The sequence below is a fragment of the Camelus dromedarius genome, chromosome 28 (assembly GCF_036321535.1).
Source record: "Camelus dromedarius isolate mCamDro1 chromosome 28, mCamDro1.pat, whole genome shotgun sequence".
Lineage (NCBI taxonomy): Eukaryota > Metazoa > Chordata > Mammalia > Artiodactyla > Camelidae > Camelus > Camelus dromedarius.
The window spans coordinates 22,220,152-22,247,372 of record NC_087463.1 but is presented as its reverse complement, the minus strand read 5'-3'; the positions used below and the strand labels follow the sequence as shown (position 1 = coordinate 22,247,372).

The 27,221-nt window shown below is 42.9% G+C and overlaps 1 protein-coding gene across 2 annotated transcripts in view; it reads left to right on the top strand.

Annotated features, from left to right (window-relative positions):
• Positions 1–15,127: 15,127 nt before the first annotated feature.
• CD226 (CD226 molecule) overlaps positions 15,128–27,221 on the top strand; it is a 65,674-nt gene continuing 53,580 nt past the window's right edge. Inside the window, exons 1-3 of one of the 2 annotated variants that reach the window (XM_064480426.1) lie at positions 15,128–15,621; positions 20,933–21,097; positions 21,406–21,744. In XM_064480426.1, the coding sequence (XP_064336496.1) occupies positions 21,052–21,097; positions 21,406–21,744 (385 nt within the window). In that variant the 5' untranslated portion in view covers positions 15,128–15,621; positions 20,933–21,051. The remainder of the gene's footprint in view (positions 15,622–20,932; positions 21,098–21,405; positions 21,745–27,221) is intronic. The other variant, XM_010998973.3, reaches the window with a different exon arrangement.

The window sequence follows — 27,221 nt, the reverse complement described above, 5'->3', positions numbered from 1 at the left end:
GAATTTGGAGAAATAGAAGCTAAAGCTGCAGCTGGTGCAGAACAGAGGTCACTCGGGTTTGCTGGAGGGGATGTGCTGGCCGCTGTGATTTGCACACAGACATTGCTTTGCTTGTGCCCGGAGAGGATTAAAGTCGCCTTGTACTTTCCCGGTGTCAGAGGCCATCGCAGTTTCTCACGGAGCCCGGTTTCTCTGCAGGGAATGAGATCTAAAAACCAAGCCGCTGGGGGTTGGTAGGCTTGTGCTTGGCTGTGTGGCTGTCACTGCTTCTAGGCCTTTTCAGTGGACACAGCCAGGAAACATATTTTTAAAATCCGTGAGTTTACACTGATAACTTTAATATTAGCTCAGGAACAGAGTTCTCCTTTCCCTGTACTATATTTGTCTATCTCTTTCTCACAGCGAGAACCTTGGTTCCCTACAACATCAGAATAAATATATCTACTCATTTCCTCTCCCCTGCAACTTGAGCAGAGTAGTTTCAGGGTCACTACGTGAGCGCCACCACCAGCAGCACGTTGGTCCTACTTTACTACTTAGCAGAGTTCAAGATTTTTGGTATTTTTGCAGATATTTTGGTGTTTAGAATATAGTCTGAGTACTGAAGTTTACAGTCAGAGAACTGAGTTCCAAAGTGGTTGAATTAATTCTTCTTTTTCTACATCTGATCTTAGCCAAAGGGCTGAGAAACGATCATTCTTTTTCTGTGTGGTTGTATATTAGATGTACACTTAGGTTATTTTTGTTTGTTTGTTTGCAGTCAGTTTTAGTTTGGCTTAATTTTTCATGACTTTATTTAATTTTTTCCTTTTGACTATGTACAACATGCATAAATTAATAGTCAAAGGCATGTCGCGCTGTGGCCAGAAAGATCCGATTCCTGCCCACACCCCCTATCTGCCTCCTGCCAACCCCACATATAAATGTTGTCACCGGGTTAGGATTTATCCCTTCTGTATTTCTTTTTACAAAAATAAGGTATAAGAAGTTATACCTTCTTTCTTGCAGAAAAGACAGCAGTCTGTACACACTCTTTTGTACCTTTTTCTCATTTAAAATAGATCCTGGAAGCCACTCTCCATGAATTCTGAGGGTTCCTCCTCATTCTCTGTGATACTCCGTTACACGGGTGGACCATAATTCGTTCAGCCAGTTCTTCCTGAGTGAGTATTAAGTTGCTCCCGATGCTATTATAAATGCTGCCACAGTTACTACACACCTGTCCCTGCGTTGTTCTGTACTTGCCAAGGTGTCTGTTCAGGGCAAATCTCTAGGAGTAGACTTACTGGCTCAAAGGGTAACTGCGTCCGTGGTTTTGTGGCTCCTTCCAAATCCCTTCCTTGGGGCGCTGCCTTGGTCTCCACCCAACTGCCTGTCCCGGGAGCACAGGTGAGGCCCGTTTCCCCAGAGCTGCTGTAGGAGGTACTGTGGCCGCTGGCCAATGTCCCCAGCCTCTCTGAGTCCTGCAGCTGCAATAGACAGTCCCAGGTCACTGAAGTGGCCACTTCCAGCCCCCCGTGTCTCTGCTTGTCCTGAGAGAGAGGCAGGAGTTTATGAGGCCCAGAGGGGAGGCCCATTTCAACGTAAAAGCACAGGGGCTGAAAGAGAATGGTTGGTTTGAAGAACAGCATGAAATTCATGGCCATGAATGTGCCTGGAGTGTGTAATGTGGACACTCAGTAAAGGCCCATTGTGGGCAGATTGCAAAGGGCTCTGTATGCCATTTGCAAACACAGACCCAAATGAGAGTGTCTGCTCTGTGTGGGACCTGTGTTCAGAGTCACGTGGTCTAAAGCAACTGCTTTGAATCACACGCATTGTTCTCTCTCTCTCAAATCGACTTTAGCAATGACTTTCTCTTCCTAAGAATCAAGCACATTCATGTTCTTTTTATGTTCACCTATTTTCATTCAGGTCAGTCAATACTTATTGAAGAGTTTGTCCATATGTTCATGGGTTGTTCCACTGCAGTAGGTTATACAAGATTTGACTGCAGCATTTATTAATCCATTCAATAAATATGCATTGCCTTTTTGCTTTAAAACACCCTTGTCAGATTGTAAGAATAATGCATTTTCATATGAAATGTGTAAAAGAAAAAGATTCTTGAATAAAAATATAAAGATTTCTTTTAAGGCACCAACCCAGATAACCACCACCATTTACATCCTGGTATCATTTTCATTTATTTAATCCCCCAATAAAGTAATTTTCTAGTGGCAGGAAAAATGGCAGATTCATTTTTTAAAGAAATGTCTCCTTTATCAAATGAAAGCATGCTCATTACAGAGAAAGAAGAAAACACCAGTTATGTTCTACTACCTAAAGACAATTTAGTGCATTTGTTTCCTAGTCTTTTCTTTCTATGCATATTTGTAAATTTTTGTGTTGTTAACCCTTTATTAACATTATTTTATTGGCTACATGGTACATCAAGTGTATACATAATAAATACTTATGAAATAAGGTGATAGATAGCACTCTTGAAATTTAGAACTTTAAATCTGGACAAATAAGTATTATGTACAAATAATACATTTCATTGGTTGTGCACAGTACGTTTTGTCAGCAAAATATCCCCAGTCTAGGGAATGGTGTTACAAGAGGTGTCGAACTGGAGTCGGAAAACTAGGCAAGTGGAAGCAGTGGGAACGCTAACACAGTGGGAGAAGAGAGAGCTCTTAGAATACAGCCATGGGAGGGGGTTTGTGGAGGAAATTATTTCTGGAGCCCTTTCTGTGATGAGCCAACAATGAATCAGAGCAGTTTTATATTTGCATTTTCCCCAAATCTTTCACTCACACAGAAAGAATGAATACTTAAGTGTGCTGTCTTCTACCCCAAGAGCAGAATTTTGCAATGACGTTTTGTTATATGCTTCCTAAGTTTGGTACAAGAAGCAAGAATCACCCAACATTTAACATATATAACTTTGCCAAACATAGTACATCTGTAGAATGAGACTGAGCAAGGCTAAAGCTGAATGTCAACCCTCGGGCAGTAAGAGAAAAAAAATCAAACCCTCGCCACTCTTTTACAAGCCGGTGTGGCATCTTCTTTCACTTGCAAGTATTATCTAACCTGGAAGCTGCCTGGACAATTCCCCAGCTTCCCGTAAAGTTGTGGAGAGAAGGGAACTGGGATGTTTAGTATTGCCTATGTTACTTCTTTATCTATATCACAGTCTGTTTGAGGTGGGAAAATGACAGGCAGCGTGGGAATTGTAACTCTCAAAAGCCCCAGTTACATACCCTTCTTGATGGCACCCGAAAGGTGAATGAGTCCCCAGTTCTGACTCTTGGCAGGAGATACCTCACAGTGGGGCACCAAAGAACCATAAAAGTTACAATGTGTTATTGCCTTCGCTCTTTATTTTAATTGAAATTTTTATCGAGATAATTGTAGATTCACATGCAGTTAAAAGAAATAATACATAGCGATTCCATATATCCTTTACCCAAGATTTTCTAGCGTCTTACAAAACAGAGCACAGTATCACAGCCAGGATGTTGGCATTGGTGCAGTCCACCTACGATGTTCAGCTTTGCCCAGTTTTACTGGTACTCGTTTGTGTGTGGGTGCATGCATTAAGTTCTATCGTATTAAACTGTAGAAGATGTATATCACATTAATACAAGATAATTGCATGAATTATATTACACTCTACACAATTTTATCACCTGTGTTAGTTTGCATATCTCCCGCCGCGGGTATTACACAGTTCTCACGTCATGAGGATCCTTTGTTGACTGTTACAACAAATAGGTCTCTCCCACATCACTCCCCATTCTTAACCCTGGCAATCACTAATCTGTTCTAAAATTTCTAAATTTAAAAAATTTTGTCATTTCAACAATGTTATATAAATGGAACACATTTACTATGAAACCTTTGAGACTGGCTTTTTTTTTTTTTTAACTTAGCATGATTTCTTGCAGATTCATCCAAGCTTTTGCATGTATCAATAGTTTTATCCTTTTTATTGTTGAGGAGTATCCGCTGGTGTAGCTCTACCAGATACCTGAGTCTTTTATTTTATTTGGAGTGATTGTAAATGGTATTATGTTTCAAATTTTGGTTTCCTTGTGATTGTTATTAGCATACAGAAGTGCGGTTGGTTTGAGGGTACTGATCTTGTGTACTGCAAACTTGTTGAACTTACTTATGAGTTCTAGAAGATTTTGCAGATTTCTGGGGTTTGCTACCTAAATAATTATGTCCTCTGCATTTAGCATTAGTTTTATTTCTTCCTTTCTAATCTGTATGCCTTTTCTTTTTCGTGCTTTATTGTGGTGGTTAGAACATCCAGTACTGTGTTACACAACAGTGGTGAGAACACACTCCTTACATTTCTCCCAATCTTACGCGGAAAGCATTCAGTCCTAGCATTAGAGTTTTTGCAGATGATCTTTATCAAGTTGAGGTAATTCCCCTCTATTTCTAATTCATGAAGAGCTTTTACTGTAGGTAGATGTTAAATTTTGTCAAATGCTTTTTCTACATCAATATGATTGCTTACTTTTTTCTTCTTTAACTTGTTGATATATTGAATTACATTTATTTGATTTTCAAATGAGAGGTGACTTTGGACAGGTAAAGAAGGGAGTAGAGGAAGATGTAAGACTTTGAAAATGAAGCCAAGGTGTTTAGATTTGAATCTATTGCATAGCATTTTCCAAAGTATGTTCTGTGACATACATTAATAGAGGATACATAAATATATAATTTCGCTGTCAAACTAGTTTGAGAAACAGTGGGTTAAACTAAATCCAATAGGCTTCTTTGCTGCGGAATTTGTCAGAGCCCTTAATATGCTGCATTGTGTGATTTCTGTATTTCCAAAAGGGAAATAAAATGTGTAAAGTTTCCCAATCCAGTGTATCCACATAACCCACATTTTCCATCATGTCTGTGGTAATTGGAAGATGCACCTTGGGAAACACTGTCATAGGAAATAATTTTTCCAATGAAAATTTCCGACCTGGGGAGAACCATGGAAGAAAGGCAGTGTGGTGTGGTGGCTCTTACAGCTGCAACTTCAGACAGGTTTCCTAACTGCCGAAGGCTCATTTCATGATCAGTGGAGTGGGAAAAACATCTGACTGAGTGGGAAGTGGGCTGTTGAGGTGAAGAGTGTGCCCTCTACAGACAAATATCTGAGTTCAAATCCTGGTTTTGCCTCCTAGAAGGTGTGGGGACATTGGGCAAGTTACTTAATCACTCTGTGCCTCAGTTTCCTCAAATATAATGTAAGAATAGTAACAATTCATATTTTCTAAGATTTTTTTAAAGTTTTAATGAGTGAAATATGTAAAGCATTAGAGAAGTGTCAGGCAAATGGTAACCATCTAATAGTCATTACTTTTGCAATTTATAGACGAAGATTAAGTGAGATGATCAGAAAAGTGCCTATCAGTGTCGTTACTTAGAAAGCAGTTATTAGGTAAGTGGACCCGAGGCAGTTGCAGGATGAGCCAGAGGCATTGAATCTGTGCTCCCATGTTGGATGCTTTGAGGACCAAGATGATGAGAATGCAGGTGGAGAGGTTGCCTTTTAAAATATTTTCTTTGATTCTGCAGTATTTGGTGACTGCATATGAGGGGTTGAAAAGGATGACTCAAAGATGACACCAGGGTTCAGCCTCGGCATTAGGGAAATGGATTTTGCACCCTCTGTGAATGAAGTGTGTCCTGGATATTTTACAATTGTGATTTTCTCTTTCCTATATGTGTCCTGAGTATCAATGGGTAAGCCAGATAATTTTAGCATTATAGTTAAAAAATAATAGCTACTTTAATTTCTGGTTTTAACAAATGCAGGAAAATAAAGAGTTTCAGTCTGTTTATGCTAAAGTATGAAACCTGATCGATGTTGGTAAAGGAGCAATCTGATTACATTGCACTGTAAGGAGAATTACTGTATTACAAGGAAAATTATGCCCATGAGGCAACTTTGTTCTCTATATCTGTAAGTCTCTTTTTTGTTGCATTCATTATTTTATTTTATTTTTTACACTCCACATTTAAGTGAAATCATACAGTATTTGTCTTTCTCTGACTTACTTCACTTAGCGTAATACCCTCCAAGTCCATCCATGTTGTTGCAAATGGCAAAATTTCATTGTTTTTTAATGACTAAGTAGTATTCCATTGTATATATATGTATCACATCTTCTTTATCCATTCATCTAATGATGAACATTTAGGTTGCTTCCATAGCTTGGCTATTGTAAATAGTGCTGCTGTGAACATTGAGGTTCATGTGTCTTTTTGAGTTAGTATTTTCAGATCTATACTTGAAAATGGAATTGCTGGGTCATATGGTGTGTATTTTTAGTTTTTTGAGAAACCTCTATACTGTTTTCCACAGTGGCTACACCAATTTGCATTCCTACCAACAGTTTACGAGGGTTCCCTTTTCTCCACATTCTCCCCAACATTTGTTACTTGTGTTCTTTTTCATGATAGCCATTCTGACGGATGTAAAGTTCTATCTCATTGTGGTTTTGATTTGCATTTCTCTGATGACTAGCAACGTTGAACATCTTTTCATGTGCTCATTGGCCATTTGTATGTCTTCTTTGGAAAAATGACCATTCAGTTCTTCTGCCCATTTTAAAAATTCAGTTATTTATTTTTTGATGTTAAGTTGTATGTGCTATTTATATATGTTGGATATTAACCCCTTATTGGTCATATCATTTGTTATTATTTTCTCCAACTCAATAGGTTGTCTTGTTCTGTGGATGCTTTCTTTTGCTGTGCAACAGCTTTTAAATTTAATTAGGTCGCATTTGTTTATTTTTCTTTTTATTTTCTTTGCTTTAGGAGAGATCCAAAAAATATTGCTATTGCTACGATTTTATGTCAGAGTATTCCACCTGCGTTTTCTTCTAGGAGTTTTATGGTTTCTGGTCTTACATTTAGGTCTTTAATCCATTTTGAGTTTATTTTTGTATACGGTGTTAATGTTCTAGTTTCATTCTTTTGCTTGTAGCTGTCCAGTTTTCCCACAACCACTTATTGAAGAGATTGTCTGTTCTCCATTCTCTATTCTTGCCTCCTTTGTCATAGATGAATTGACCATATGAGCATGGGCTTAATCCTGGGCTCTCCATTCGGTTCCATTCATCTATGTGGGTTTGTGCTAGGGCTGTTTTGATTACTGTAGCTTTGTCGTATAGTCTGAAGTCAGGGAGCGTGACTCCTTCAGCTCTGTTTTTTCTCAAGATTGTTTTGACTGTTCGGGGTCTTTTGTGTTTCTATGCTAATTTTAGGATTATTTGTCCTAGTTCTGTTGAAAATGCCCTCGGTATTTGGTTAGGGATTGGATGGAATTTGTAGATTGCCTTGGGTAACATGGTCGCTCATTTTAACAGTATTATTCTTCCAGTCCACAGACACAGCGTATCTTTCCATCTCTTTGTGTCATCTTCAGTGTCTTTTGTCAGTGTCTTATAGTTCTCCAAGTACAGATCTTTTACATCCTCAGATGGGCTTATTCCTAGGTATTTTATTCTTTTTGATGTGATTGTAAATGGGATTATTTTCTTAATTTCTCTTTCTGATAGTTCATTGTTAGTGTATAGAAATAAAACAGATTTCTGTATATTAATTTCATGTCCTAGCATATACATGTTTTGTGCTGTTTTGGAAGGTAGAACATTTCTTTAAATTACCTGGGATGCAACAGTATTGAGAGTACAATACTGTGGGTCTGAAAGTTCCCAGCTGGGTGGATACCACGAAGGTGGGCTTTGCTGGCCTGGGCGCTGCACTGGGGCTGGCAGGGTGTGCTGCCATCAGCATCTTGGGAACTGGAAGCCCCATAGTTGGTCCAAGATGGATCGGGACTTGAACTCAGGTCTCTTTGCAAAGCCCACACTCTTGCTTATAGGGGAGTCACTCTCACTGTCTCTCACTAACTGATCATAATGCAGAGGGAATGTTATCAAGTAGCCCAGCACAAAGTAATGTGGGTGCAGAGGAGAAAGGAATGGGCTCTGTCAGGGGACGGCTGTGGGGAAGAGATAGTGAGTATCTGCACATCCCAGCCTGTCCATGGAGACTGGCTGTCTCCTGCTTCCTGGGGTCTTTAGAACAAATTCCCAAAGAGGAACTAAGTACCCGGGCCTCGTACTCAGTTCAGGAGTCCTGAAAATGTTTGTGCAAGTTTCTATTTCCTTGAAACCTTGAGACAGTCAGGAGAGGGGAGATTTACAAGTGGAGGAGGAAGAAGAGGACAGTGCCGAAGGGAGTCCTGGGTGCAGCCTGCTGGGCCCCAGCGATGCCAAACCAGGTGAGAGGGGGGCATGGGCTCCCACTCTGGGTAGGACCTTTCAGAGTGGCTCCTTCAGTGTCTTATTTTTATGGGCAAATGTGTGTTGAAAAAAGTTCTTCACTTGATATATTATAGATATTTTGAATGACTACATATGTATCTACACAACCATGTGAAGAGTCACAGAGTCATGGATTTAGCACAATTAATTGAGCCAGCCCCCTTGAGAAAGGCATGCAGATTGCTCCCAATTTTTATTAGTAAAAATAATGCTGTAATAAACGTTTACACATTTAAAAACACAGACCTTTGCTTAAATTGGCTAAATTTATTCTTCCTTAGGATAAATCTCTTGAGGTGGCCTTGGTGGGTCAGGGGATACAGGTCATTACTGAACTCTTTTCCATGGGGAAAATGCACCCCCAATTACACTTCCACCGGCAGGACCAGGCATCTCTGTTCCCACCCACTCCATTGACAATGGTCACTACCATTCTTTTCATGCATATATTTACATAGTTGATATGCAAACATTCGCATGTCATTGTTTTAATTTTCATTTGTTGCAGTGGTGAGATTAAACTCCTTTCTACATTTTTCTACTTGTAGTCCTTCTCGTGTGAGTTGATGTTTGACGTCCACTGCCTGCTTTCTGTTGGGGTATTTGTGGGATTTTTTTTTTTTTTTTTGTCATTGATGTATAAGCACTTTGCACTTAGAAAATATTACACTTCTGTTTCCTAATTTTCATATAGCCCTCTCCCAGTTGTCCTGCCTTCTGCTTTATTAGTGGGTGATATTTGCCATGCCAGAGTTTTAAGTTTTTATATAAAGAAAGCTGTCACATTTTCCCTGGGTTTGGTATTTTTTATATATCTTACATATATATATATATATATATATATATATATATATATATATATATATATATATATATCTTAATATACACATCTTAATACATGTGTGTTAATACATTTTGTATATATGTGTGCAATCTCAAGGCCAGAAATTCATCTCCACCCTCAGGCTTCTAAAACATATTCTCCCCTTTTTTAGAATATTTTTCTTATTTAAATTATTAACACATTTGAAATGTGTGCTGCTCTAACAGTTCAGTGAATTGATCAGCCTCCTTAGCTGTAACTTTCCAAAGTACTTCATCTAAGGTGAGAAGGAAGCAACTTACAAGGATGGGGGACAAGGAGCCGGTCACTAGGTGTGGGTTGGCGGGAGCTGGTTCCATGCACAGTTTCTCCAGGGCGGCCCCCAGGGCCTGTGAAGACGCCTGCAGCCATTGCTCGGCCCGGGCACTGCTACCACCCACACGGGACCCCAGCCCCGCTTGCTGGCAGAGCCTGTGTGCTGCTGTCTCGGGCATTGGGGGGCTGCAGCGGAGAGCCCTCTGGCCTCCCTTCGGGCCCTGCTACTACCCTGCTGTGAGTCCTCAAACTTTGGATTCAGATTCTGATGAAATAAATGTGTTTTGCCTACTCCTGCACCCAGATGCAAGCTGAGGGCTCTCAGGTGGGGGTGTGGAAGTCCTGCTGCCCGGGAAGGGCAGACAGCCAAGTGGGGCAGTGGGAGCTGACTGCAGTTTCTTCCAGCAGCAAGTCAGCTTCTCCGGCCAGCGCATCCGGTAGGCAGTGAGTTCCCTCCCTGCTGCACTGAAATGTCACTGTTACCATTCACTGAAAATCTGTAACTCTCTTTTTAACCCCAAATTAATTCTGGATTCATTAAAAAGAGGCTGACAACCTGACCTGCAGAGTCACCATTCACTGTATCTACTCATTACTAAAATGTCATTTCCCATGTGACCTAATTACAATTTATTTAATGCAATTTTAGTTAATACAAGGAAACATTTTACACATTTATGAAACATCTGCCCAATCCTGAGTGACTAGAACATTGGATGACACAGAAAATTAGTGTTTTTTTAAGTTTTTCTGCTTAAAACAATTTTTATTTTTCGTGAAAAAAAATACAGATGTATTTTTGCTTTGAACTTAATTTTACACAACAAATCAATTTTAGGTCCCCCTGTACAAGACTGATCTATTTTTATTTTAAACCACATTTAGAAAACTAGAGGTTAATGTTGAAAAGAATGTAAAGCATTCGCATAAGACAAAGAAAGCCCTTTTAATGAAGGAAGAGCGAGTGCCAGGCTCCCTAGCTGTTCGAAGCATCCAGGAGAGCTGGGCCGCTTCCTCCTCCAGGAAGCCTCCTCCCTTGGCTCGGTAGTGTTCCTGAGAGTCCTCCTGAGTGAGGCTGACCGAGTTCCTGGGCGAGCTGAGCTTCCGCCACAGATCTGGTGACTTCTTTCACTAACTCCCTCTTTAGCCAGTGGGAACTCTGATGAAAAGGGTCCGTATTGGTTTCATGCATGGCTTGTTGCTTATTTCAAGCCTGGTCGTGTCAGAACGGCACCGCCTGTGCAGATATCCCTGCTGTTTCACGGCCGAAGGGATGTGGCAGATTCCCCTCCTGTCTGGGTAGAGGTCAGTTTGTTTTGAAATTGTTAAAGGGAACTTGGTTTCCATTCAAGGCTGCTCTCTGGGCCATGTGAGAATTACTAAACCATCTTCATTTTTTAGGCAAGCAGCTCCTTTAATTTCAAACCTTGGCATAAGTGCAAGCACACACCATTCATTCTAATTGGATAAATAACCACGCCGGTCTGCAAGGCTCTTCAGTTTCAGGGTCTTCGGCTTTAAAACGCTGCACTGGAGGAGCTCAGTAGACCGCTTCTGAGAGTGCTGGGTGCCGGGTTTCTGCTGTGGTCACGTGTGCATAATTCCCAGGATCTTTGCTGGTGAACAGATTCTCAAGTTCCATCTTCTTATCATTTGAAATGACTGCCATTTACAACCAGTGTTCTGTGACATCCAAGTGTCTTCTTGCTGGAGAAGTAAAGTGGGCATATTTATCTCCCGTACAGACCATAAGGATGGAACTCTCGCTCCACACGTGATCGGTGGAGAGCAGTGTGCCGGGCGTGGGGAGAGGGTGTCGGCGTCAGAGGCCCAGTAAGGGAGGCGCCCTCACCTCTCCTCGGCTCCCCAGTGGTTCCCCAGGATCACACACTCAGCCCGCATTTCGTGGGCTCCAGGGGCCGCCCAGGGTTGAGGTCATGAGTGTCCTTTTTCATCCGGCTATATTCAAGTCCCCACCCCTGACCATCTGTAATTCTTTGGGTCTGTTTCTGAACTCTTAGACTCTAACAGAATAAAACACTTTAACCTTGTAGCTTTATAACTCATTTTAATATCCGGTAGAGCAAGAAGACTTAGTCCATTTTTCTTCTTATTAAACATGAACTTTGCTCTTATGCAGATAAACAAAGCTCTCGCTCATTAAGAACATTTTTATCCTGTGAACGTTCATACACACAAACCACACTAACTGCGGAGGGAAGGCACCGCCAGCTGCCTCCGCGGCCTTCGCTGTCTCGGGAATGCCCTGAGCAGACTTTCACAGCCCGACCTGCTCAAAAATGTGAGTATAAAATCCCAGGTGAATGAAAACATTTTTGATATGTTTTCCCCTAATTAGTTCTTGTCACAGAGGAGCTTAGCGTGTTACCCTCATTTATTCAAGACTTACGTTATTTCCTTCGATAGAATTCACAGATTTTGTATCATTAGTACAGATTCTTGAAGCACACTCGTATATATTCATGTGTACACATGTATGTGTACTTTTTGCTGCCTTCTTGGATATGGTGTAAAATAAAGCTGGTGAGTCTTATGCACTCATTTTGCTGGACACCTCCTTTAGTCTTTTATCAGTTCTTTTTTTATTTGATTCTTATGTGTTCTCTACACACATTGTTGATCATCTGCGAACAGCAGATTCAAAATCATATTTAGAATTCCTTTTTCTTTTTTTGAACTTAGTTAAGGCTTCCAGAGCCGTGTCACACAGTGGCACTTGGTAACGGTCACCTTATCTTACTTAGGAATTCTCTAATTTAGGAAGTAAGATTCTTTCAGTGTCTTACCATCAAACTTTGCCATTAGTTTCTAGTCAATTTTCTTTATTATGCTAATCAAATTCCAAAATCACTCTGAGTTTTTATCAGGAAGGGATATTTAAAACGACAAGTGCCTTTTGGGCATTTCCTGGATTAAGCGGTTTTTCTCACATTAATTATAATTGCGGTTTATTTATCGAGACCCTGAGACCCTCGTCCTGTAGCATCCCTTCCTTTCTGTGTTCAATTCCCCACCTCCTCACGGTGCCAGTTCTCCTAGTCCCTGTATTTCCCGTCCCCTGGAGGCTGGACCAGATGCGGGTTCCGCCACTTTACTGTGGTGAGAGTGCTTCCTGGGCGGTGCTGTGTTCCTCCATCATCGCATGAGGAGCCCCTCCTGTCTGGTGGTACCGTCTTAGGTTAAAGGCTCAGAGGGCCCAGGTGCTGTCAATCATGAGTACAGGACGTAATAAAGTTCCCATGAAACTTTCACCCAATGGCTTTAGCATCTAGTAACAGCCATCTCTATCTGGTATTTTAATAGGAGTTGCAAAATAGTGCTTTGAAAATAGCTGTTTTTTTTTTCCCACTTAGTGGCTGAATTTTTTCTATAAAGAGAAATCTAGGTCACCATGAAATGCAGTTTGCACAGGAAGGGCAGGACAAGCACCTGCTTTCCCCTTTACTTACCATTGGTTAGAACACAGTCGCCTTAGACAAAAGGGGCGGGGGGGGGGCAGCTCAGTAGTTAGTGCTGCATCCAGAGATGTGATGGCTTTCACTGCACTTCCTATGTCCGTCAACAAGTAGTCACCTTAAAGAGGATTTTTACTTTTAAACTGTTGAAAAGGCCATTAATAAGGGTCACTAAAATCTTTGGAAGGGGGACATTCTTTTCAGCTCTCTGAGCGGCAGACCCCCCACTGATTTTCCTCATCTTCACCTCTTTTGTTCGGGTTGGAACACTTGGAGTGACTGTTCTCCGGAGGCACCAGGTGGTTTGTTTGCTCAGGATGGTCATATTGTTTGTGTGGGGGAGTCACTACTGATCACGTGATCTTTTAACCTTTCCCCTATTTGCTGAGTAAGATTATGTAGCCTCATGTTGGGAAGACAAAGCTGCCTTCCTGGGGCCAAGATATCACGATGCCTGTGTCCCTGCAGGAACAGACACAAAGCTAAGCGTTAGGCTCTTTATTTTGCAAGATTGCAAGAGCCCCTCCACAGAGAAGCAACAAAAGGTGTTTCCATTCTTCCTTTCTTAGTAACAGCAATACATTTACTATGGGATGTGAGTGGTATGGGGATGATGACGGTACTGGAGATGATGTGTGTGTTTGCGTGTGGATGAGGAATTAGGAAGTAATTATAGAAGAGCAATTTTGGAAAAGCACTCAGTCTGTATAAACCTGGCTTTTGTACCTGGAAGTAGGCAAAACAGATTTTCAAGTCTCGACCCCATAGATGTAAATAGCACGTACCGTTACAGAAGGCTCTGATACTTGTCCTGATGTGAATCACCTGGGTAGACAGCAACCGTGTCAGCCGATGTTTGTGGTTTAATTCAGGGCCGACTGGGTCCTTTTGAGAAAGAGTGGGCCCAGAACAGGAAGGTTTGTCTTCGGGCTTGTCCTGGAAACTCAGTGTGCATTTTGGATCAAGGCTTCTATGTCTTATTCATTGGAGACATAGAAAGATGAAGCAAAAGAAAAAAAAAAATCACACACTGGAAACAGGTAGGGCTCCTGGTAGTGATTAGTACTGATGGCACAGGCCGTGAAACCTCACAGGGAGAGGTCAGCGCTTCACCCGCACTCAGCTGAGTTTGAGCAAACACCCACCACGTGCCGGGCACCGTGCGGGGCTCTGTGGATGGAGCGCAGGACCAGACTGAGCCCCGCCCCAAAGGGCTTTATTAGGGATCATAAGAAACGCAGCAGGTAAGTGGGCAGATACAAAGGATATGGTAAGTGTTTCAGTCAGGATATATCGGGGTTCTCAGGGAACTCACAGGAGAAATAGCTGCCCCATCTTGGAGGGCTCGGGGAGAGGACCCTACCAGGGACATCTGTGCTGAGACCTGCCGGGTGGCAAAGGAGCCCCTTTTGCACGTGCAAAGGCCTTGTCCTTCAGAATACGCTTCCCAAATTGTAAATTATTAGGTGGGTCTGGAGTGGAGGATGGCGGTGAGCCAAGTTGTAAGATGTGAGACTAGAAAAAAACAGCACAGCTCAAGTGTGTCTGGCCTTGTAAGTCGGTAAGAAGCTGGAAATTCTTTTGAGGACAGTGGGGCACTGAGGGGCGTGGTGCGAGTCCGGCAGGTGTCTTAGGAAGCTCCCCCTGTCCCCCAGCTGAGGGCTCAGAGACGTGTGCGTCATGACAGGCTGCCCTTCACTGTCTTCTGCATGTGGTCTGCAGAGCAGGCCAGCCCCAAACCTGTGACACACAGTTCAAGGTCTAGGGCACGGTAGCCCCCAGCAAGTGCCTTCTCTTCTGCCAGATGCTGTCTTTTCTCCCCAGTATTTCTCCAGATTGCAGGAACTCAGCCTCTGCCACCGTCCTCCGTAGTGGTTTAACCAGCAGGAAGCCTCCATTCCCTAGTAAATCAAAAGAACAAATAAAACTAACTGCCATCCTCTGGAACAGCCTAGAAACGAGTGGGTTTCTTCGACACCAAAGCTGATAGACTTGTGGGGACAGTTCTTAGGAAGCCACCAACTTGTGTGTTTTTGTGTCAGAGAATGGGAGATTAAAAAAAAAACACAAAACCGAAGAGAGTGTCTAGGAGGTAGGATCGAAACAGCTGCGATATGGGCAGAGATAAGCTTCCTGCCCTGAGGACACTTCTGACTCCGAAGTGCTCTGATTGGCAGGAAAACAAACGGGGAAGAAGAGGCAAAGTAACCAACTTCAGGTTTCTTGCGTGTAGTTTCAATTCAGAGTTCGAACATTCACAGTGAAAGTACATCTTTTCAAAGTGTAGACTCTTAGCGGAGGGAAGAGGGGGACAGAACTGTATCTGAGTTTGGAGTGAGTCTGAGTAGCTAAAACAGTAAAGAAGCTTCTAGAAGCAGGGACACTTCTTGACTGGTTTCAACCCTCCTTAGTGAGAAAGCAGGGATTTCGTGAAGCTCCGACCTGAGGGGCTCTGGTGGAGAGAGCAGTGGAAGAGTGCGGGTCGAGGCAGCCCCGGGGCCAGCGCCCCTGCCACTCCCGCCGGCCGCCTGGGGGTGCGCACAGCGGGGAGGTCACCTTGACCGCGAGGGGGTGCGGCCACTAGGCCTTGAGAAACAGGAATCCCTTAACCAAGACACACACCGGGAGAGAAGAGGCAGAGCGAGCAGAACGCCCCCATCTCAAGGTGAGTAACTTTCTAGAAAACAGACTGGATGTGGCCGAGTTCACGCTTTTCAAATGAAGGCTGTGAAGGGAGCGGGGCCTGTTGCCAGGGCAGGGTGGCCGCTAGACGCGGCTGCGGGGGAGGCTGTAGTTAATTCGCCGAATGCCTGATCTCTACACCTGTTCGTTTAATGATGGGCCGGGTTCAGTGAAACATTGTCGCTTAAAGTCCTTTCTCTCAGTTGGTTCCTCGGAAAACCTGATAGTAAGAGTCTGGAGGATGTGAAAATTGAGCTCTTTTACCTCCGGCTTCACCTGCCTGCCTTTAAGAAAGCCTGGAAAGGGTGAACTTCAGTCATGAATGGTCGCTCTCCAAATACTGGTCATCCTAGGCAAGGGGTGACGAGCTCTCTCTGTGAAGTTAACATTTTTGGCTCTGCAGGCCTTCGGGGTCTCTGATGCAACTGGTCCTCATTGCCCAGGGACAGCCACAGACAAACGAGTGTGCCCGAGTTCCAACTGAACTATTAACAAAGATGGGCAGGGGGGAAGGCTGGCTTCGGCCGGCGGGCCAAAGTTTGCAGAAGCCTGTTCTGGGGGAATCTCGCTGGGGCTGAACCGAAGTCTCTGAGTGGAAGTGATTTTTTTGATCCCTCTGCGGGACTGAAAGCCTGGGGGTGGGTCTGTGACCTTCCACGCGCCCTGGTTGGAAAGATGCTCTAAAGGAGACCCTGGGAGGCAGACTGCTGCTTGTGCTGTCTTGCTGGAATCCTGAGCCTCTGCACAGCCAGGACATCCCTGCCACAGGCACTCAGTCCGCTCTCACCTCTGGAAGAAGGGGGAGGGAAGAAAGGCCCTCGCCGCTGTCACCCTCCCAGCTCCGGGGCTTGTTCTTAAAGTTTCGCGCAGGCTTTCTGTGTCGCAGTCCTCTACTTCCCCGTGTGTGGGTACTCCTCTGAGCCAGAGGGAAGGATGTCGGAGCAGGAGCGGACCCCCACCCAAACTGAGAGCTTCAGCGTGAGCTGGGGAAGGCGGCTGGGGAACCGAGTCGAGACTGGGACCCTCCCAGGGTCCAGCAAGGGCGCAGGCACCTGGGGGAGCAGAACGGCTGATAGAGAGCAGAGCAGTGAGCACACAGAGAAGTGTCTGTGGGAACAGCGAGGCTCCCCTAAAGACGGTCACCCAGACCAGGTCACCTAGTCTGAGGCGAACCTGGGAGGTGAAGTCACACTTCCATGGTTTGCTGAGACGTATTCAGCAGTAGAGAAACCCAGTCATGTTTTGATTAATGCCATCCTTGAGGATGAGGCTTTTGTATACAGATAGCTCTGTTAGAAAAAGCCTCAAGCCAAAATCCCTTCATAAATCATGCAAAAAAACAGCTGCCTACACGACAAAAACAGCTCAGGCGCGGTCTCTGTTTGCCTTTGGTTAGATGTTGATAAATAGGGCGCATCCTTAGCAGAGTGGTAACAGCTAAACCTCAGCTTCAGCCCCATGTCCTTCTGCACCTTTTATTCAAATCTGTGCCCTCTGGGTCCCTGGAGTTTGGACATTTCAGAGGCGGGTGCCCTTCAACACTCCTCCTCTCTTGGTCAGGTTGGCTTTGGATCCCTTGGAATGAGGGGGTTATTCCAAGTTGTTATCAGTTAGTCCCCGTTTCCCACGAATCCTCCCACACACCTGATTCCTTACTCCCAGGGGCAGGGAGTTCACTGAGGGCCTGCCTGTAGGAGCCGCTGAATGGAAGATGCTATGTTCCAGCTAATTATTTTCGGGTCCACAACCAGCGTAGCAGACATCTGCTTTGTCCCTTAGTCTCTCTACCTAGACCTGAGCCACGTTACCCAGTCCGTACCCTCCTTTTCCCGCCCCCTCCCCCACACACGCTCACTCTCTCTATACGTGTATGTATATATATGACACTGGTTTAATCAGCACTTCATGATATTTATTTACTTACTTGTTTTTCTCCCAGTTTTATTGAGATTTAATTGACATACAGCATTGTATAAGTTTAAGGTTTGCAGCCTACTGATTTGACTTTCATACGTCATGAAATATATAGCAATAAGTTTAATGAACATCCTTCATCTCATCTAGATACAAAATTAAAGAAATAGAAAACAACTTTTTTCCCTTGTGGTGAGAACTCTTAGGATTTATTCTCTTAACTTTCATATACAACATACAGCCGTGTTTATTATGTTTATCATGTGTACATTACATCCCTCATACTTAAGTATCTTATAACTGGAATTTAGTGATTTTTTTTATACCATAAATCATTTATCTGACAACGTGGACTATGATCTTCTGCATTATTTATTTCCAGCTGTTATCAGTAAGCTGTGACTCAGAGCGTACCACTGGACCCTAGTCTTAGAATGCACGACTCAGTCTGCATCTGCAGACCAGAGTGGTTGGGGGATCGAGCAATATCAATCAATTCAAGGCCAACAGCAAACTGTGGTGGCTTCTGCTTTGGAAAGCCCTGTGGTGAACTTAAGTCTCTTTCTATTCACTAGCCGTAATTTTTATTTAATTGAGATGAAATTCACATAACATAAAATTAACTATTTTAAATGTCTTTTAGTTCATCCACAATGTTCTACAACTACCATCTTTGTCAAGCTCCAAAATATTTTAATCACCCCTCGAAAAACCCTAAGTTAAGCAGTCACTCTCCATCTCCCTCCTACTAGCCCTTGGCAACACAACTCTGCTTTCTGTCTCTATGGATTTACCTATTCTAGAGATTTCATATAGACAGAAGCCTACGATGTGGGACCTCTGGTGTCAGCCTTCTTTCACTTAGCATAGTGTTTTCCAGGTTCATTCAGGTCGTAGCATGAGTCAGTGCTTCATCCCTTCTTATGGCTGAATAATATTCCATTGTGTGATTTAGCCACAATTTATCCCTTCTTCTGTTGGTGGACATTTGGATTGTTTTCAGCTTCAGACTCCTGGGAATAGAGCTGCTAGGAACATTGGGGTACAAGTATTTATTTGTGTACCTGTTTTCTGTTCTTTTGCAGGTAAACCTAGGAGTGGAATTGCTGCATCTTGTGGTTACACTATTTAACTTTTTGAGGAACCACCAAACTGTTTCCCACAGCAGCTGTACCATTTTACATTCCCACCAGCAATGCAACGCACAGGGGTTTTGATTTGTCTGGATCCACACCAACACCGTTATTTCCCTTATTTTTGATTGTACCTGTCCTAGTGGGTGTGAAGTGACATCTCTGTGGTTTTGATTAGCATTTCCTAATGACTGATGGTACTGAGTAACTTTTCACGTGTTTGTTGGCCCTGTGTATATCTTGTTTGGAGAAATGTCTCTTCAAGTCCTTTGGATTGTTTGTCTTTTTGTTGCCTAAATGTCTCCAATAGCTTCCACTTGCTCTTAGACGCGTGTCAAAAAGTCTGCGAGTGCAGATGTAACCTTACCCCATCTATCTACACAGTCTAATCTCTTGCCACTTTCTGTCCCCATCTCCCCTCAATTGCTCTAGCTATAGTGATTTTTATAAAAAGTTCCTCCCAGAGCTGTGATTATTTATGCCATTGACACAGGTCCCAGGAACCATGCTTGGTGCTGGAGTGAAAGATGTAAGCAAGGTGCCAAGTTTGAACTCCTTTATGGATGTCCTTCAAGACACTTTCAGTCCAGACCCAATTTCATTTTTGCGACTTCCCATCCCCTAGACTGAAGTCACATCATTTCCTAAAAAATGCCCCTTTTTGATGCTCCTTTGTCTCCTCTTCCCTTGTCTCTACTTGGAAAGTCTTATTCCAGAAGGAAGGATGTGGTACATGTTTTCCTACAAAATCTTTCCCAAATCTGTTAGCAAGAATTGTTCCTCTGGGATGTCTTAAAACTTGACCAAACGACTTGTACTGAAGTGCTCTAGTCTTATTATAATACACTGCCCCTTTACTCCTTCTGGCCAATACGTATGTGCGACTGGAAGGCCAAGACCATGCCTTTCTGATGCTTGTGTCTCCAGGACCTAAGCAAGGGACCTGGCAGACCTCTGGAAACATTTTCAGCAAATTGTTTCATTAAGTTACTTACAAAGCAGAGATGCAGAGATGACAGTTACCTCATCTGACTCTATCACAAAGCTGTTACAGGCACAAGTAATATAGATACTTAAGGTTTTGGAAAATAGAATGTTTTGGAAACATAAGGTGGCACTATACTTTTTTTTTATGGACACATTGTAATTTTCTTCTGATGATTATTACATTTTCGATTTCATCCCTGATTTATTTCATATTTCCTGAAAAAAGTTCCCACATTAGATCCTGATGTTAAGAAGACACCTGCTGATGAACTTTGGGATGGAATCACACAGGAGCTTCAGCGTTCGCATTAGGCAAAATCATCTTTAGTGGTTCCTGCTCCCCCTTTTCTCAGTTTTTACCCACCTTTTATTTTGACCCTCTCATCAGGAGCCAGAAGCATTCTTGAAATTTCTCTTGTCATAGAGGCAATAAAATATTTTTATGCTGACGTGGCAATACATTCCTAGCAAGTTCTTAGGAAACTGAACGGTTACTTTACAAGAGAGGAAAGGGCCATGTTGAACCTACTGTGATTATATAAGATGTAACCATTGGGGGAAGTTGGGTGAAGGGTCCCCAGGTCCCCTCTGTACTATTTCTGCAAATTCCTGTGACTCTACAATTATTTCAAAGTAAAAAGGTTTTAAAAAGTCAACGATAATGGTAGATTTGTGTGTGCCCTGAGCCACGATACATTGGTATCTGGAGGGCATTCAGCGGCCCCTTCATCACCCCCGAAACAGATGCCTGAGTTCAGCAGAAGTGGAGGTGACAGGAAGGCGATGGCGATGGGCTGACCACGCTGGGGGAGCCATAGGCCCCTCCCTGTGCCCTTCCGGCTGCTCCCGCCTCTGTTCTCAGTGCAGACTCCCCGGCCCTCCTGTCTAAGGGGAAACACTCCCACCCCCATCCTGGTACCCCCTTTCCTGCTTTGTTTTCCTTCATGCACTGACCATCTATCTACATTTTGTACTTCTTTATTTTAGTTTCTGTCTCCTCTCACCAGAATATAAGTTCCAGGATAACAAGGATTTTTTTTTTTTAAATTCATTCCTGTATCCTCGTCACCTAGAACAGGATTGGGTGCAGGGCACATACTCAAAGCATGTTTGTTTGGTGAATGAATCTTGGTAGAAAATGAAGGCTTGACAGCAAGCTGACTATTTCCCCGAGAGACAAGAAATTCAAACCTGCCCATCCTTGTATGAGAGCAGACCTGGCTTTGAAGCTCAGACCTTTTTCCTGTGTTCATACTTCAGAAAAAGAAGACACTGCTGATAGCATCTCTGAGGAAGGAAGCAGTGCATCGCGCTGGGACTGCATGTGACATTAAAAAAACCGTGTGTGTGTAGACCGGCCTCCTCGGCGGGTTCCAGAGATGTATTATCTTACTCTCCTCTTGGCTATGTTTCACGTGTACAAAGGTAAAGATAATGTCTTCATTTAAAATTTTTACTCCTTTTTTTGGTCTTAGAGTGTGGCATGTTCAGCACTTACAATGCTCTTGAGTTGGCTTAGATAATTTCTCATTTGTTCAGAAAAACTACAAGTTGCAAATACTGGTGATCAGCAGTGGAAACCTCTTTAGATGAAAGTAGAAACTGTTAGCCTATACCATGATCTCAATTTGCTATCCTGCTAGGTCTTGGAAAGCTTCGAATAAGTTTAAGATGTCTATCTGGTGTTTTAATCACTAAGTCTAATCGAATAAACGTGATGCTGTATGTTTCAGCTCTATGTGAAGAGATATTCTGGGATACAACTGTTACACTTGCTGAGAACTTGACCCTAGAATGTGTGTATCCATCGACGGACACTTTAACCCAGATGGAGTGGTTCAAGGTCAACACGCAGGAGAAGGAGTCTATAGCCATTTTAAGTCCTACCTACGGTGCGGTCGTCAGAGAGCCCTATGCTGGTAGGGTTTACTTTTCAAATTCAACGCTGGCCTCTAATGACATGACCCTGTCCTTTCATAACGCATCCGAGGCAGACGTTGGCTTCTATTCCTGCTTTCTGCATACTTTCCCACACGGACCCTGGGAAAAGGTGATCCGAGTGGTTCCGTCAGGTACGTGACAATTTGATTTACCTGTTTACCCATCTGCAACATTTGATTCTATAAAGACCAAGTAGAAACTGTGAAATGCTTTATCGTATTTTTGTGCTGTTTTTCAATTCCATTTCTAGATTTTATGTTATATTTTTAGAGAATAATACAGTGAATCAATTTCATTTTTCTTAAGGTGCTATGTTTCTTAAGGTGCTTCTTCTGAGTAGAAGTGTTTCATGATTTGAATGTCATGGGAGAAAGCACAGGTTTTATCTTGTCTTAATGATAACTTGAACCTCAATTAAATTGTTGTTGGCAATGTTTGGGTTCAGGAGCCGGACCCCTCCCTTTAGTGCTCCACGCCAGCAACATGGTCCCGTTTCTCTTTGCTGGGGGCTCAGTGCTAGCTTCAAGCCCGGCCTGTTCAAAGCCCTTTCTGTAAACACCAAACCTGGATTTATTAGTGAATCTTGGGCAGGATTCAAGCCCTGGCTCCGTTTTTTGCCTCATCCAAGTTTCACTAGAAAGGAAGCTTCAGAAACTGCAAGCTGTCATTTCAGAAAGAATTGAATGATCCCTTGAAGTATTTCCTGCCGTGCCTACCGGTGATGGTGGTTTGATTGTGGTTTGATGCTTGGTGAGTTAGTCCCACGAGGAACAGACACATGGATCGAGTGTGGTGTGTTGGAAAAACTTGGATTTCATAGCCTTTACTTCTTTGTAACCTTACAATGGCCACTCAATCCCTCTGAATCTCAGGTTCCAGAATAATAAATTGAGTTAGTAACACCATTCTCTTAGTTGAATGGTTTAGAGATCATATATATAAAGGGCTTGGCCCGTGGTGGTCAGGGAATGGTAGGTAGTAATTATTATTACTGTCACTATTATTGTCTCCCAGGCTTTTGACATAAAATGACTAATGATGATATTTTTAGATGTCAGAGATTGTCTAGGGGAGGAAATAATTTTGGACTGTGTGTTTCCGGTCTGGTGACTCTCAGATTATGACCCACACAGACGTCCAGCAGAGCGCATTGTATGGCGTCTGAGACGGTGCTTTCTTTTTAAGAAATTCATATTATAAAAGAAAAATTTATAGTAATAGACAAGGAGTATCTAATGGGCAGGAGGTAAGAGAAGTTCCCATGTGTTAGTTTTCCCTTTCTCTTTAGGTGTTTCTGCGCTCAAGAATAATTTTGTGTCTGTGAGTGTCAATTAGCAACATCTCTTTAAATAATTATTTGTTAAAGACTCTGTTTTGCCACTCAAGGTCTCATTTGCTGTTGTGTGCAGCTACTTGTTAAGTGCTGTTGGCAGGCCTGCAGTGTGTAGCCTACTTTGGATTAGTCTTTCAAGTGAAGGAGAAGGTGGGCGAGGATCTTAAAGCGGGGTGGGCTATTCCACATGTGACCTGAGTCACCACGGCCAGAGCAAGATGGGCTCCCCCTCCCTGCCTCGCGCAGGCAAGCTTTTGTGGTTTGGGTCCCAAATCAGTTATTCCAGCTCCTGTCAAAGGACAGCCAATTGGAAACAGAACCGTGGTTATCGGGGTGGGGAGGAGGGGACCTGGGGAGGTGCCGGTCAAAGTACAAAGCTGAAGTTTGTAGGATGAACCAGTCTAGGGCTCCAGTGCGCTGCGTGAATGCCATAGTTAATAACATTGTACTGGACACCGGAAATTCACTAAGAGCGTGGGTTTCAGGGGCTCTTATCACCAAAAATGGTAACTATCTGAGGAGAAGATGTGTGGTTTAGCTTGGCTGTAGTAATCATTCCACATACCGTGGTGTCGTATATGCCTTAAACAAATACAACTTTTATTTTTAAAAAATGAAAACAGGTGGACCGATCTCGTCTGAAGGTTGAGGATAGAGGATGGCACTTAATCACTGAGAAACAAATGGTGGCTGCCACGCCAAGGTGGAATTTTTAGCATCATGTATGAATGATTTTGGCCATATTCCCCCATTTTTATCATCCAGATTTATTGCTCCTGTTATTATTTTGAAAATAGAAAAAGGGAGATTTCTGCTCCGTGGGGCTTTTTCAAAACCAGCGATGAGATTTTCAGTCACCAGTCGGAGACGGGCGAGCCCCACTACCTAATCTGAATTCTTTAGGATGGTATTCTTAGACGTACTCTGCTGTTGTTTTTGATCATTTATATTTTTGAAGACTAGATTGCGTTACCTAGCCAGTATTTCATTCACTTTTGAGATTTGGAGGGCTTCCTTTTTAAAAACTAAGAACGACAGTGAATTTTAAAAATAAAGTTTCTGGGTTTCAAAATTAACCTTAAATTATTCACTTAAAATATTTCATGCATGCTTTACTAACGACATGGCAGGGTCTATAAATACTACATGCCTATACAACATAAAGGGGGAGCTGATGATGTATTTAACAGTGAAAGACTGGACGTGGGATCCAGAAACCCTAATTGTATGACAGACTGTAAGAACTTCAAAAGGATGAAGGGGCTGAGCCACACGCTCTCTGGATACACTGGTTTTCCTCTTTACTGAAGCTAATGAAGTGTGAGGCCCTCGGTCAGTGTCTTACCTCGATCTTCTTATTGGACCCCTACTGCATACTTGCCTGTGGATGTGATCTTGATTTGCAGGTGAGGACACTGAAGGGAAGTGAGGTCTAGTAATCCATCTGAGTCCTCAGACTTCGAATGTGTCCCGCTGGATAGAGTTGCAATTAAAGGACAGAAAGTGACAGTTTGGGGGACACAAGAGCTGGCCGGGGCCCTCACATGAAGAAATGTCAGTCATCTGTGTGTCCTTTCGGTCCCCCTCCCCCTTGAGTGTCCAGCCCAGAGGTGAAGAGCAAATTGGACGTCTTATTCTGGGTAAATGATATTGTTAATACTAAAGCATGTTAAAATGTGTATTACCTTGAGCACAGGCATTTCTTAATTAGTAGCTGATTTGGAGCACGTAATGGTCAGAATGCTGCATGTGTTTCGCCACCTCACGGGAGGTGTGCAGGGGGCACTTGGGAGGTACCGTTTCAATGGCAGCCGTTTCCTGGTGGAGTTTGCAGGGCAAGTGGGGGAGTGGAGAAAATTACTGTAACCCGTGTGTCTCTGGCCTTACTAGTCAGAAGGCAAATGTAGTTATGTTTATGGAAATCTCCCCCCAAAATGTGACCCACCCCAAGTACTCAGCTGACTGACTTTCACTGGGCCTTCTGTGTGTGAATTAAATGCATGTGCCCTCATGTAGTACTTGTGAAACCCCAGCGGAGGGAGCGTGCTCCCATTATACAATTGAAAAAACTGAGATCCAGGGTCATCAGTGCTCAAGGTTGCCAAGCTGCCAAGTCACAACACCGGGTGAAACCAGTCGATGTTTCTGAAGAGCCAAAAATGAGATGAAGGGGAGCTTGACTCCAGCAGAGTGAATGAGGAGGCTCAAGGCAGGAACAGGTCATGCTGGACCTTGAGGACGTGGAAGGAATTTTTTTAAGATAAAGTGGGGTGAGAAAATGGAGACAAAAAAAAAGTATGTCACCAGGGGTACTGATGGATTGGAGAAGGGCACAGGGATGTCTGAAATTCATGCAGGGGACAGAGAATGGATGGTTGGACTAGGGCATGGAGCTGCAGGAGGGTGTGGGTCTCACCTGGGCTCTGGGGCCCTTCACTGCGTGAGAGGCGGCCTTGGGGATCAGGAAGGAACCGTGACAGTGGGACCCTCTCCCTAATCACACAGCAAAGGGGCTCAGTATAGCATGCTCTGGGCTCTCAGGTAAGGTTTTATACAGTAGGTTCTATGTGAAAAAAAAGAGGCTGAAGCCCACCAGGCAGTGGAATGTCAGAGAAAAGCCTAGAAAGACAGGACGGCCCAATCTTGCCATGCCTAATGGAGTCTGAACTTGACTCTGCAGTGTAGACTGTGGGAAGTCTCCGAACATTTTCAGAGGGAGACATAATAAACCAGGTGTTTTCTTCACCACCTAGAGGATTAAACCAGTTGCAGCCTTGTAGAAGAGGAAGAGTTTAAGGGCAGGTGAACAAATAGTATTTTATGGACTGGAACACTTATCCACTGCTGGTAAGAGTGTAAACGGGCGTATCTATTGTATGGCTGGCGTTGGTAACATTCAGGGTTCTCCAAAGAAACAGAACCAATAGAATGTGTGTGTACAGAAAGATTTATTGTGAGGAATTAGCTTACGTGATTATGGAGACTATCAAGTCCAAATCTGCAGTGCAGGCCAGCAGGCTGGAGAACCAGGGGGACCAATGGTACAGATGAGGTTGGAAGGCAGGCTGCTGGAGAATGCCCTCTTGGCCAGGGAAGCCAGGCTTTCTGCCATATTCAGTCCTTCAACTGATTGGATGAGGCCCACCCACATTTTGGAGGCCAATTTGCTTGCTCATAATTCACCGTTTTTTTTTATTGAAGTATAGTCAGTTACAATGTGTCAGTGTCCATTGTACAGCATAATGTCCCAGTCATACATATACATACATATATTTATTTTCATATTTTTCATTAAAGATTACAAGATATTGAACATAATTCCCTGTGGTATACAGAAGAAATTTGGTTTTTATCTATTTTTATATATGGTAGTTAATATTTGCAAATCTCAAACTACCAAATTTATCCCTTCCTATCCCCTTTACCCTCGTAACCATAAGATTGTTTACTATGTGAGTTTGTTTCTGTTTTGTAGATGAGTTCATTAGTGTCTTCTTTTTCTTTTTTTTAGATTCCCACATATAAGTGATATCATATGGTATTTTTCCTTCTCATTCTGGCTTACTTCACTTAGAATGATGATCTCTAGGTCCACCCATATTGCTGCAAGTGGCATTATTTTATTCATTTTATGGCTGAGTAATATTCCATTGTATAAATATACCACAGCTTCTTTATCCAGTCATCTGCCGATGGACATTTAGGTTGTTTCCATGTCTTGGCAATTGTATATAGTGCTGCTATGAACATTGGGATGCATGTATCTTTTTGAAAAATTCACCAATTTAAATGCTAATCTCATAAAAAAATCCTCCAAATTAACACATAAAATTAACCATCACATGTATTTTGGAAAATGATATCTCATTAGCTAGTTAAACAACCCCCTTCTTATGATCTAATAATTCCACTCTGTTATATATTCTAGGGATTGCCCATGAATAGGAGAAATGGCTGAGAATATTTAAGGCAGGTGGATTGTAATAGTGCAAAAAATTAATGAATGAATGGTCACTATGCTCACCAACAGGGATGAGTTTTGGGAACATCATGTGAAAGAAAAAGTAAGATTCCTAAAAACACATAGGGTATGATTTCTTTCCTTTAAAGTTTAGAAATATGCACAACTAAAAAATATGCCACTTATAGACACAAACACACGTGGTAAAACTCTAAGGAAAAGCAGATTTCTGAGGCACAGGCAGGAAGGGATCGAATCAGGAAAGGACACAAGGATCTTCAAAGTTTAGAATCAGATGTTTTTCTTAAACAGGC